General features: G+C 39.1%; 1 protein-coding gene across 8 annotated transcripts in view; it reads left to right on the top strand.

Moving 5' to 3' along the window:
• Positions 1-13617, top strand: part of PCDH15 (protocadherin related 15) — a 979840-nt gene that overhangs the window by 956027 nt on the left and 10196 nt on the right. For all 8 annotated transcript variants that reach the window (XM_072995260.2, XM_072995261.2, XM_072995259.2 and 5 more), the window contains 2 exons: positions 10920-10941; positions 12153-12191. In XM_072995260.2, the coding sequence (XP_072851361.2) occupies positions 10920-10941; positions 12153-12191 (61 nt within the window). The remainder of the gene's footprint in view (positions 1-10919; positions 10942-12152; positions 12192-13617) is intronic.

Raw genomic sequence — 13617 nt, 5'->3', positions numbered from 1 at the left:
TCTACCATTTTCAACAAAGCAGGGGAAAAAAGTCATTCTTAGAAGAAGGAGACCGTCAGAGAGCTATAAGCAGCTTTGCTTCACGTGCTATTGAGGCCCACAAGCAGTCCAATTTAAATGGAGCCCTGAACAATAACCTTCCCAAATCTGCAAGTAACGTTACATTTTTATCTGATGAAAACCCACTAACTACTCAAAACCCTCTGTACATGGAGGGTACAACGCAAGGTTCCACCTATTCTGGGTTTCTGCAAGGAAGAAAAGATGCTTTGATGCCTTTTCCTCCCAGAAGGTCAGCCTTGAAAAATGTCCTCTTAGGATGCCGATTAGGAGGCATTCGTCGGGCGTGGACTTTACCAACTCGTCTCACCAGAAGACACATTTCTGACACTTTGAGTAAAGCTGTGATTATGGATCCAGTTCAGTGGGAGCAGGAGAGAATGAGGGCAGAGAATGAGAGGGCTGAAATAGAGCAGAACAGAGCTGAGATTAGCAGCCCAATCTTCAAAAAGTTCATTGGCGCAAATATATCAGTTAAAGAGAAAGCAAGACAGTTTGAGCAACAGGCTCTTCAGGAAATGAGACAAGTGAAATCCCGAGACAAAAGAAGTTTACATTCCCCAACAAACAGCAGTTGCACCCAAGATGGAGACAGTACACTAGAGTTCTCTTCGGAGAGTTTCCTTCCATCTCCAGACCGCCTCTCACTTTCACGTTCCTCCCCCACCCCCTATTCTAAAGTGGTTGAACTTGAAATGCCCGCAATCCCTTCTGTAATTGTTACGCATCATGACATTCCGGAACAGTTATCCCCACCACCAAGTCACAGACCAATTCCTCCTTCCTTTAGGATCAAATCACCAGTTCGCCAGACTCTACTGACCGTACAAACTGAAGCAGAAGAAATGGAAGCCATTCCAGATCCGCCCAAAACACCGCCTCCTCCACCTCCTCCTCCATCTCCACCCCCTCCACTCCCAACCCCTCCTCCTTTACCACATCCATTTCCTTCCCCTCCCAGTCTTTCCTTGTCATCTTCCTCGTCTACTCTTAGCATCCACCTTCTGTCCCCAGCAAAAGATAACAGTGGACAAGAAGAAGTATCATTGCAAGCTTGTGGGGCTGACCCACCTGCCCCTCCTCGTAGGGAACTGAAAGGGATTCTGAAAAATATCCAGAACTTAGCAGACATTGAGAAATCAGTGGCCAACATGTACAGTCAGATAGACAAAAACCATGTTCTACCTAAGCACATAGCCAAGTTGAAGCCAGTTGCAACACCGGAACCACCAAGTACTGAAATGGTGACTGAAGCTGATCACAGCCAGGAGAACGGAAACTTGAACTGTATAGTGGAGGAACTTGAAAAGCGATTCCCATCTCAGTCCACTGCATTATGACAGTTGTGTATGAATTGATGGACATTCCATAATGTATGCCCTAGTCCTATTGCAGACTATGTTCCTTCCTCTGCATATTTCAGATCCAGACTGTTTGATCATCATAAAGAGTTTTTCTCTCTTTTTAAACCATTTTTTTACCTTGACTTTTCAATCTACAGATCCTTGCAGATCGAAGGATTTGCAGATTGAAACCCTCTTCTATAACTGGTCCCCTTTCTTTCTTTCTTTCTTTCTTTCTTTCTTTCTTTCTTTCTTTCTTTCTTTCTTTCTTTCTTTCTTTCGTTCTTTCGTTCTTTCGTTCTTTTGTTCTTTCGTTCTTTCGTTCTTTCGTTCTTTCTTTTGTTCTTTCGTCCTTTCGTTCTTTCTTTCTGTTTGATCATCTTTCAAAAGAAGTGCTACCCATGTTTACTTTTTTAAAAACTACTGTTTTTATTTCTTAGTATGGTGTGAGATATTTAATAAGGAAAAGGGGATGTTTCATAGTCAAACTCCACATGCTTGGAGGAGCACAGCAGCAGAAATGTGATGCTATTGTTTGATTTTGTTCTTTTGCATCATTTTGTCAAAAGGCTTTGTATCAACAAGCAAAACAACTATCCTGCAGTGCAAAAATGGGAATGTGGCATTTTATTGCTTTCATATAAAATGTTCACCATGGGAAAGATCTGAACTTTTCGCTGTAAAATGTGGGATGTCACAAGAAATCAAATGATTGCAGGAAAAACAGACTCAGCAAAAAAAAAGGTGGGGGGGAGAACAGATAATTTTATTACAATAATGTATCATCCTGTTCTGTAGATTGAAAAGCTTTGTGCCACACAGACAAGGTTATATCTTTGATAAAAGTTTTCTTATGTTTTGTTTAACGTTCTCTTTCTCCTTTCTGTTTTCCACAGCATGCCTTTTAGTACTTTTTTTACCTACTGACATTGCATGATCTAAGACTTCACTTTTGTATTTTGTTTTGTTTTAAAAAGCATTTTTTAAAAAAAAATCCTTTTAAATTGTAACATTGCTGCATGCTGCCTACTCCATCGATCAGCATATTTCTTTTGGGTGATTTCTTTTCATTCTGTCAAACCTAATAAAGTAATTTATATGATTATGAAGAGAAGATTTTATATGTATATGTGATGATTTGATAGCCACAATGTAATAGAGTCTGGCTTCCAATGCTCTAAATTAAATGTATTCATTTAATTTAATTCTAATTAGATCCTTGTTTATACATTTTGGCTGAAATCCTGTTTGTGGGGATATGCCATGTAAAGCTGATGATGTCACCACTGCAATTCTTTGAAAACAAAACATTTTTTAATCTTCCCTGTGAAGTGTCAAGGTTCCAGTGCAATCCCTTTTATTGTGCAGAAGTTGTTGGGGACTGCAAGATAGGTGATCATCTTTAATTTCTGAAAATCACCAGGATGACTTTTCTGTTGGCAATGATTCTCAGAAATTTAAGATTGTCCTGTGGGCTCCATGGGTTCTCAGTGATAGAAGATATTACTTGGAACCCATAGAGGCCTTGGAATGGGAATTTTCAAAAAATTGCCCAAGTGGAAGACATCATCAACCTTCCACAGCAGAACTTAGCACAAACAGAATTTCAGGCATAGTGTACAAGGGGGAAAAGTGGTAGGCTAAGGCCGAAATACAGTAGATGTGAAATGGGAGATTACTATTACCATCTCTCTGACATCGTTTTTTCAAAAACAGTTTGGGTGGTTGTGAGTTTGATCATGATCAAAGGAAGGGAGAGAGTTAACTATTTTTCCTGAACTAAATAGTGGCCCCTTCCAAAAAGAAGACTTTGGTGTCCATCAGAGAAATGTATAAGTTCTTGATATTGTTGACCTTTTCTAATAAATGTGGAAATTAGATGGTTTCCACTGTGAGGTGGGAAGGGAAAGGGTTAAAACTCCTCCTCAAGCACCATGGCCCCCAGTACAAATCTCCCTTGCCCGAAAGAACCTTTCAATCAAACAAAAATATGTGTAATGATTGCATCATGGATTGAATCATGGATGTCCATTGTTGCATCAAATTTGGTCCTAAATGGTATATTTGCAGGTTGCCATGACCAATCCAAATTAAAGAACTATGGTAACAATAATAATATTTGAAATCAGTGCTTGTGATCACTGCGAAAACTGAGTGATCCTTGAAAGTTTAAAACCAGTTTGTTGGCTAATTGTCTCAGTCATGCCCGGTCAAGTAATTGCAAAGGGGCTTCAGTTTAATGTCTAAAAATAAGCTGCTTTTCTTTGGTGGCTCACTTTTCCCCAGCAGTGCCTGAGACAAGTATGGATGGCTCAATCAAAAATTGCTGAAGGTAGCTTCTATTTTGTCCTAGAGCCAAGCTCTGCAAACTTCATCTCTTGAGTTTTGCTGACACTTTAGGAATGTTCTGTGCCTAATAAAGTCCCCCATTCAATGTGGAGTTCATTTCAGATCCAGCATACGCCATGAGTAGCAGTAACAGCCAAATGTGTGGGATGCACAGTAATCAATCCATTTTTTCCCTTGCCCTAACAAATGTTTAACATTTTAGAGCACTCTGTGTATTAGCACATCTGCAGGAACAGCAGAAACCCATGAGATAAGAGGTTAGTAAATCTGTCTGTTTCAAATTGCTTTATTTCATTATTTTTCAGTGTCACTGGAACTGAAAATGATGCTGCAGTGCTGGCTAAATTTTCAGGTTTTAGTGCCGTCCGATAACATTCTGCAATACATTGTTTTGAGCTATTATTATGGAGGAAGAGGTTGCAGCTGCAAACACACAGGTAGTGATAGTTCCACACATTAATTGAGGTATTCAAAAGGTGAAACAAAGAGCAAAAGATTTTTTTTTGTCGCTTGTCATATGACAAGCACCCATCCCTCAAAAATATCCATCCCATGTGAACGTCTGTGGCTCAGAGAGTTACATCTGAGCATGGGACAAAGTATACAAGGCGTACAATAAGTCCCTCAGAGTTCATTGAGGCTTTATTTGAGTAAAGTTATATAGGATTGCACTGTAAGTGACATCCTGAATTTAAAGTCTGGCAATTACTACCACTCTGTGAAGGATAAAACTGAAGAGGAAGCCTAGAACCTGCTATAGTTTTAGACAGGAAAAATAGATAAATAGATATATGATGGGTGACATCTAGCTTTGCAGTAGTACATATGAAGAGTAACTAGGAGTCTATTCTGTTTTGGTCAGACCTGACCTGCAATATTGTATGTAGTTTTGGGCAACACATATTTACAAGGTGGAATGTGTCTGAAGGAGGGAAAGCAGGATGGTAAAGATGATGAGCAGTTTGAATGATTGAAAGGTGGCATGGTAGAAGATTGAAAGCTGACAAAATAGGAGTCTACAACAATTTGAAGGGCTGCCCCATGAAAGATGGGGCAACCTTTTTTCTGTGGCTCCAGAAGCTCAGTCCTGCAACGAATGGATGCAAATACTTGTAAGGAGATTATGACTAAACATTAGGAAGAATCTCTTGACAGTAAGCATTGTTTAACATTAGAATGGATTTCCCTGGAATTGGTGGACTCTTCTTCACTGGAGATTTTTAAACAGCTGTCATTTGTCAGAGATGCTTTAGCTGTGAAGCATCTTGCAGTGTGTGTGGGGGGGGGGGTTTGGACCCAATGACTCTTAGAGTCACTTCCAGCTCTGCAATTCTATCGTTCTATGAAACAAAGGATAGGTCTATTACATATTTTAATGATCTCAAGCATGTATTTGTAATATGTGTACTATTATTAGATGCAATAAAGCCACTTACTGTGAGCTTAATTATATGGATTCAAGGAGCTGATGCAAGGTGACCAGAAGAGAGCTTGTGAACTCTCTTTTAAAGGCATAATATTGAAAGTGTTGAATAATTCTGAACCAAATGGCCATTGCTTTACAAAATTAGTTTCTAGTGAATCTCATCAAGGGAATAATGAGTTTCTAATCATGTGTGACCTTCCATATGTGGGTAGGCCATCCAATATGCAATAAACCTGTTTACAAAATTTTTCTTTAATTCAGCCCAGAGTAGGAGTCAGATGAGCACTCTACCATTCTAAAGAATGTTCCATAGTATCAGAAATGTTTAATATTCAATATAAATTAACTTTCTATACAGAGAAAAACAATAGATTTAGTCTTAAGGCATTGCTGAAAATAGGATAACTTCTGACTTTTTTAAGGTGGGCTTGTTATGATCATGGTTTTTACCAGCAAACATAATTGCATGTGACTTACAGTGGTGCCTCGCAAGACGAATGTAATTCATTCCACGAGTAGCGCTGTCTTGCAAAAAATCATCTTGCGAAATGTGGTTTTCCATAGGAATGCATTGTGATGCATTCCTATGGGAACCTCGCAAGATGAATGAATTTTTTTCATCTTGCGAGGCATCCGTCTTGGGGGAAAATCATCTTGCGAAGCACGGACATAGAAGAAGCCAGCTTGTGAGACACCACAGCGATCGCAAAAAACATTTGTCTTGCGGGTTTTTCATCCCACAAGGTGTTTGTCTTGTGAGGCACCACTGTACTTCCTTTCATCTCCTAGTTCAAAATCCTCCCAGTTCCTCCGCTCCAAATTTAAGCAATACTCTGATGATATTGTGGTTTTAACTCACATGAGGCCCATAAACACTTTCATGTACTGCAAGGATGGAGAAATCATGACCCTCAAAATATTGTTTGGCACCAACTGCTGCAAACTCCAGCCGACATGTCTAATGTTCAGGTATTGTAGCATAAGTAATCCAATGTCTGGAGAACAACCAGTTCCCCATCTTGGTTTGTGTAGCATCAACATTTAAATACAAAGCGCTTTTTTATGCACCAACCTCCAAGCAGGAAGTGCAAGTGACGCACACTTCCACTTGCTGAACTTCAGCATTCAGCAATGAATCTCAAATGTCTTCACTTCTGGAGAATGTATACCTTCAATGGAAGAAAGTCCTAAGTCATTGTGTGTTATACAAAAAGGATTTTCAATGTTTTTTAAAATAAAAGTAGCAAATAGGAACAGAAATGCAGGAACACTTGACAAAGGGAGAATGTATGTAATGTCCGTGTAGGTGTGACCAAAATCTTGTTGGTTGCATCATAAATCTCAAAAAAAAGTAGGCCCATTGAATAAATGGTGATTAGTCAGCTCCTCCATGAGTTCCTGCACACTTGTCTGCAGATACTTGAGCTGCATTTCTTGGACTGCTTGCTTTTTCTAGACTACCTTGAACCAAGTTTTCTTAAAATTCATTTTTAGACTCTGTTCGTTACTTCCTTCCTCATCTTTTACTAAGCAAACTTCAGTACTGGAAAAGCAAATTAACCGTTTAGAACTGGTAACTTACAAGCCATACTATAGAAGGATAGGAAACGATAGCTGCAGCACACACGCTGCATTCAGGTTTCTGGATTTTTATTTTTATTGGTACACAGCAAGAGCAGAAGGGAAATTATTAAAGAGAAACAAATGTTCCTTCAAGCCTGAGCATTTGCCTTTATCAAATATTAGGAGAGACAGTATCTTCCAGACTTTAAATCAGGGGTGTCCAACCTTTCACCTTCCCTGGGCCACATTAGAAGATGAAAATTTGGTTTGGGCCGCACATACATTTGGTTTGGGCCGCATGGGGGGCAGCCCTAGCTGTCCTCCGCAGCCCCACTCCAATCGTGCTTACTGGCAGCTGCGATCTCAGACAGCAGAGGCTGCCAGCTTCTACTCCGGCGGCTTTATGGGGCCGGGAGGGGGTCCACCTATTGACAGGGACGTCACAATGCAGTCACGCAGCCCCCCTGTCCCCTCCCCTCCCACTCCTTCCTTCCTTCCCTCTCTCCCCCTCTACTGTTGTGACATGCCCTGGCCACATTCCAGCCGCAAGCGCCGGCAGTGTAACTTGAAACTTTGGAATTTCTTTTAAAATAAAAAATTGCACTGGGCTGCATTACAAGCTGACCTGGGCCGCATGCGGCCCTTGGGCTGCAGGTTGGACAAGCCTGGTTTAAATAGTGAAAGCTTTATCTCCAAAACTGCAAGATAAATTTAGCATGTTCTAATTCTAAATTCAGTGTGCTGCCTTGGATTTTGATCTAACTTTTTGGTTGTTGACAACATCATTACTGAAATATGTAAAGTAACACAAACAAAATTTACACACAGAAATCTAATCATTCAGATAACTAATAAATCAGAGACCCTTTATATCTATATAAGCAAAATATTGCAGGGACAGTATGTAACAAATTGTGTAAATGTTTCATTATATCTGGAAGTTATTGATATGTATAGAAAGTGTTTTCCCATCTGCTGTGTTTGCTTGATTGATATTAATACACCAGTAACAAGACAGTGCTGAATATGGACAGGAAATGGATCTCCTATTCTCTTTCCAGCCACTAGAACCACCATGTCATGTTTGCATATTTAGCAAATACCATCAATGTCATTTCAATGTCATTTTCTTCATGACAATAAAGACTAGAAATGTGACTTTTAAAGATATTACTAGGTTGAATTTTCAAAGATACAGATTGTCTACGAAACCAAGACTCTTGACGGCAAAGATGCTAAGTGCAAATTAAGAGAACCAAAACTGATTAGTAACTTTTGCTTCTTTTCTGACCACTTTGTATTTTTTTTTTAAAAAATGTTTATTCTAGTTTGTCCCTAAGATTTAGAACAGTGCTATAGCAAGTCTCTGGAGTCTCAAGTGGCCATGGAAGAGGAAATCAGTGGGGTACATTTGCCCAAGGAGGAAAGAGCAAAGGAAAGGTGATACTCCCTTCCTTACCACATAGTATTTTTGTCCTACAAATTGCCTTGGCCCAATATCACTTCTCAGTAGGGAAATGGCAACTCAGCACTGGGTGATATACAAGAGAATCAAGGAGTGAGCAATGCCTCATTAGACTTTGAAAAGTCATTGATAATCTGGATGATAAATCTTCATTTTAGGTGTTCATTACTTCCTTATCACATGCATGCACTACAGCAATAATTTACCTCTGATAATCTGCTATACAAGCTGAATGCTAATAGAAAAGCTTTGCAGATGGTAATATTAAAAATTAAACATGATCCTCCAGACTGTTCTTTATTTTTCCCTTAGGCATAATTAAATTGTTTCCTTCATCTGCCGTCCTTCCACTAGTTCAAACTTCACATAATTTTGAGCATTTTCTCTGTCTCAGATATGTCTATATCAGGGTAAAAATAGAAAGTCTAAATAAAACAAGAAACCTTCATTCCAAAGGATGTTACGTACTCTTAAAACTGACTGAAATAAGTGGTCCATAATCACATAATAAACTGCCTAAACTGACAAAATTATACAGTCTTAGTGGGTTCAGTGGAATATAACATTTTGAGTAACCATTAAAGCACAGCGTTGCACCTCTAAGACAGATGTTCTACTTTTAACTTTCCACTAAAACAGGCAATCCAGCAGCTACAGCCTATGTTGCTCCTTTGAAAGCATGGCATAGACTGAAAGTTTGTGGGGAAATGGGTAGAAGTAGTGACAGCTTCATACAGGCCAATCCTGTTTGCACAATACTAAGTAGTAAATGTCTTACTCCCAAGTAATCATTTACCTGGGAGTAAGAAGCTTACAAGCTTTCTGTCACATTTCCTTCCAAAATGGCATGGCTTGCTTAAGCGTTAAGGTCATCAGGAGAAGTTGTTCTCTTTGTCCCACCACCTTCATCGGTGTGTTTTGTGGGCACACAAGGGAGGGCTTTCTCTGTTGCTGCTCCCAAACTTTGGAACTCCCTTCCACAGGAGGTCAGGCTACTGTCCTTCAGAAAGACTTTTCTTTTTAGGCAAGCTTTCCCTTAATGACTGGACATCTAAGTGGTGTTTTTTTTTTTAATGGGTTGTTGTACCTTACTGCTTTGAATGTGTTTTGCTGCTGCTTATATTTTTTAGTATGGTACTCATTTTATCCTTTTTAGAACTTGTATACTCGCTGTTGTTATCTTAAATACTGTCTTGTAATGATGTAAGCCACCTTGGGTCCTTTTAAAGAGAAAGGCAACAAATATTTTAAATAAACTATCCAAACCTCCATACAGAAAGCTACTTTGGGAATTCCATTGATTTGGAGCATTTGGGATCCAGTTTGAACATACATTGCTTCAGCAGCTCAGCTGCCAGCATTTGAGGTTTTTAATGAAAAGCTGCAGTAGAAGGAAAGGGGGAATCCTGATTCTATTGCTGTTGAATGCTAAAGCACCCTATCAGATATCTATCAGGCACTCCAGTTATACCTTGCTGTATTCTCAAGGGAGGAAAGAAGCTGATTTAAAAAAATATTCTCAGGATGCCTATCATATAAGACCACACTAGAACTTGATTCACCTGTGTGCTGCTTACTCAGTTTGCAGTAGAAGGCCATACAAATTGACAGCTTTCCTGTACTAAATATATGTATGGTTTTTCACATGTTGTTGTCATAACAACTGGCTTCTTTCCATCTTGATTATTATTTTCCTTCAATTCACCCAAGAGATGCCCACGTGTTAATACTTCTATTCTCTTTTACAATGACGCTCTGATTGTGTTCCTTACTAGTGGGCCGACGATGAGGGTGACCACATTAGCAAAAAATGCAGGAAATGTTAGGGGTTTGGGGTGGGGTCATCCACATGTTTTTTCCTGTTCATCGCACAATAGAATGGGAAATGTGAATCAACTCGGAGTGCCACACCCCTAATCTGTAGCTTTTTCTCCCCATGAGAAAACACTTCTTTTTTAAAATTTGAATTCTGTCAAACTTTAAAGCATGTGATTGCTTTGTATTGATGACGAAGGGGAGGGCAAGGTGCGTGGGCGCACACAAAGCACTTTGCCTTTGCCTCTTCTTGTCTCTTACATTAAGAGCACACATTTCCACACCAATGCCCCTCTCCAAGAGTCTTCTTTCTTGTTTTTAAAATTTCTCCTCTTGGACAATATTCTCTGTGGGTTCTTTTTTTTCAGTTGGTTGTTTTGTTTTGTTTTTAGCAGCTTAACTAGCAAACCTCCAAGTCAAAAGCTGATAATCGGGACTGGAAAAAGCCTGTCTCATTGCCTATTAATACAGTTCTTTTAACAATGCCACCTGCAGGGGTGTAAGAAGAACTGCAAGCAGTTCAATTTAAGTGCGGTCATTTAATTGACATAGAGTCAAATTCCCTGGTGAGATTTTAGAGCAAGTGAATGTGAGTGAATTTATATTTCCCTTTCTGTATACAGTTGAATCTCTGACACCGGTGTTTTTCTTACTTGGAAAACTGATATAAAGCTAAGGAAAGGTTACTTTTAAGTATGTAGCATAGACTGATTCCCTCATATTATTTTATACTGGTTCCACAGTGTCTGGTGGGATGTGTTGTAGGACATGCAGTGTTGTGCTGCAACATCTTTCCTTCTTCTTTTTTTCTTTTTTCTTTTACTTTTAAAGAAAATGAGGCTTGTGGGATGCACATTAAAGCTGAATTAATGTCATGTTTTTCTTTTTCTTAATTCAGGCGAGGATATGCACAGCAAGAGGTAAGACATGCCCTCTCTGCATTTATTTTAGCAACAGGTTGTGGCTTTTATCTTCTGCACAACTTTCTGTTACATTGCTCACACTTTTGGATACAACCTATTAGTGAAAGCAACAGCTGTGCTGACTAGTCTTTCCAGGCATTCCATTTGTGGCTTCTTCTTCTGCTTGTTGCAAAAATTCGTAATATGAAATATTTTCCTTACATTTCCAATGATTCTTCAGTATTACATTTCAAAAAATAATTATAACGTGAGTGGTGTTCCATGCCTCAAAATAGGAATGTTATTTCTCACATGTCTCTTTCCTGGAGTACACATAATATTTGAAAGAAGATTGTGATGACTCGTATAGGACATGACACAAGTCACCCATCTGTTGGCTTCTCCGTACATTTGATGAATGATCCCATACAGAAGTGAAAGGATGGCCTCAGAGGGCTAGATCTGTGCCATAACAGTAAAAAAAAAGGTTTTTTTTAACATTTTGGGAGAGGTTCCAGAATACCAAATGCACAATGATCACTACATTAATCATATGTATCAATTTTGACTTTTTATTCCAGGACTAAGTGCGAAGGTAAACCTAATTCTAGTTTAGTTACCAGGCATGCATTTTGAAGGGGAACGCTGTAATTTGTGCACATCCAAAACTTACATGAGAGGTGTTGTGTATTCATTAATCTGATAACAAGAAAAGGATTTTACTGGCAACCAGGGCGACCAGTAATCTAACAGCTAATAACTTTTATGGCTCATAGGAGCCGTGGCCAACCTGAAAAGCTGCAGACAGCAAAGGGTAATGTGTATAATCATACTGTGAAGTTGAACTTTTTCTGAGATTTTGCACTTTTATGTGAGAAGAAGCAATGTTACCAAAAAGACAAAAAAGTCCAACCTTACATGCCTCTAAATCACTGGTTCTTAACCTTGGGTTACTCAGGAGTTTTGGACTGCAACTCCCAGAAGCCTTCACCACCAACTGTGCTGGCTGGGGTTTCTGGGAGTTGCAGTTCAAAAACATCCGAGTAACAAAGGTTAAGAACCACTGCTCTAAATGAAGTTTAAACAATATTTCCACCAGTTGAGTCCCAAACAAGTAATAATAATCTTGTCCTTGTGGTGTAACCCTTCAGTCTCAAAACAAATTATTTATATTTTTCCATTAAAATGGTCTCATAAACCTCTTCTTGTTTCCAATTTTCTTTTATCAGCAACAACAATTGCTGAGGCCTTCCCTTCTCAGACCAGAGGTAAACTTCCGTCCTTTCTTACTGTTCTAGAACTTTCATGCTATGTATATGGAATACATTCTCTCGTACATCACCCTTCTGGCTGAGTATCTTTATGACTGAAAGACAGAGGAATTATATGTTACTGGTTTTAAAAAAAAACCAATCTGTGCATTGAGGTTAACTGTTTAATTGCTTTCATGAACTTCATTTTGCTGACATCAGGCGTGCGATTTTGAAGTTGACACATTGCCAAAGCCTTTCTGCTGTCACTAAAACTGCCCAAGTCCATTTTCATTCAAAATAGCACAGTTAACTGCAGTATATAAGCTATACTCAAGGATCTGAATGATAATGACTTAGATCCTTTCTGCTCTAATAATTCTAAGAACTTCCATTAACTTTGGTAGAATGATGAATAGTACCCTTAGTCCTTCTAAAGTTAGCTGGTATTTGGTACTGCTTTCCTTACAAAAAAACAACCCTCATTGAAACACAAGTTGGATAACCTTTTTATTCTTAGTATGTGCATTCAGTTTTTGGTGGGAAACCACACATTTGTGCCCATTCTTTCACTCTAAAGATACATTGTGACTTGTGAAGAAGGCTTACGGTATTTCTAATTGACACAACCTATTTGGTCTTTCCAGCAAAGTGTGTGATGAAGACCTGAGGCAAATCATACATTCATTTTTATGTCTTCTGGTCATGTATCATGAGATGTCATAGATGTAATGCTAGAATTCTATATTCCCAAGACGTGATCCAGAATCCCCAGTGTGAGAAAGATGGGAACATAGTTCTAAATGTAAGAACTGGTACATCTCACAGGTGCTAGCAAGAACAATCTTGGAAGCCAGTCACTGGTTGATTCAGCACATTATAGAAACTCATGGCTGTTGTGTGAAGTAGTAAGGATATATTTCAGGAACTATTAATGCAATGGGCTCGATCATCCATTCTGTTTTCTGTGAACAACAGTGTCCACCATACATTGCTAAAATATTTTAAGTTGCCTAACAATGGGTGGCAATGCTCAGCAACTAGCAACCTGTACTATTATTTTTGATGCAATTTCATTGATGCTAATGCCATGGGTCTCAGGCTTTAAACTGAGGGAATTAGTAACAAAATTCTACCAGATTCACATCACAGAATGGTGCTATCAGAAAAAGACACATAGCCTACCCTGTGTGATGTTTTGAATATTATCGGAAAAAGGAACTGGAGAGCCAGTGTGGTTTAAACCAGTGGTTCTTAACCTTTGTTACTCGGATGCTTTTGAACTGCAAATCCCAGAAACCCCAGTCAGGACAACTGGTGGTGAAGGCTTCTGGTAGTTGCAGTCCAAAACTCCTGAGTAACCCAAGGTTAAGAACCAGTGGTTTAAACTATTAGATTAAGACGTTAGGGAACCTGGATTCAAATTCCTGCTTGGTCATGGAAA

The sequence above is a fragment of the Pogona vitticeps genome, chromosome 3 (assembly GCF_051106095.1).
Source record: "Pogona vitticeps strain Pit_001003342236 chromosome 3, PviZW2.1, whole genome shotgun sequence".
NCBI classification, from domain to species: domain Eukaryota; kingdom Metazoa; phylum Chordata; class Lepidosauria; order Squamata; family Agamidae; genus Pogona; species Pogona vitticeps.
The sequence above is the reverse complement of the archived record's forward strand: the minus strand, read 5'-3'. Positions and strand labels throughout refer to the sequence as shown.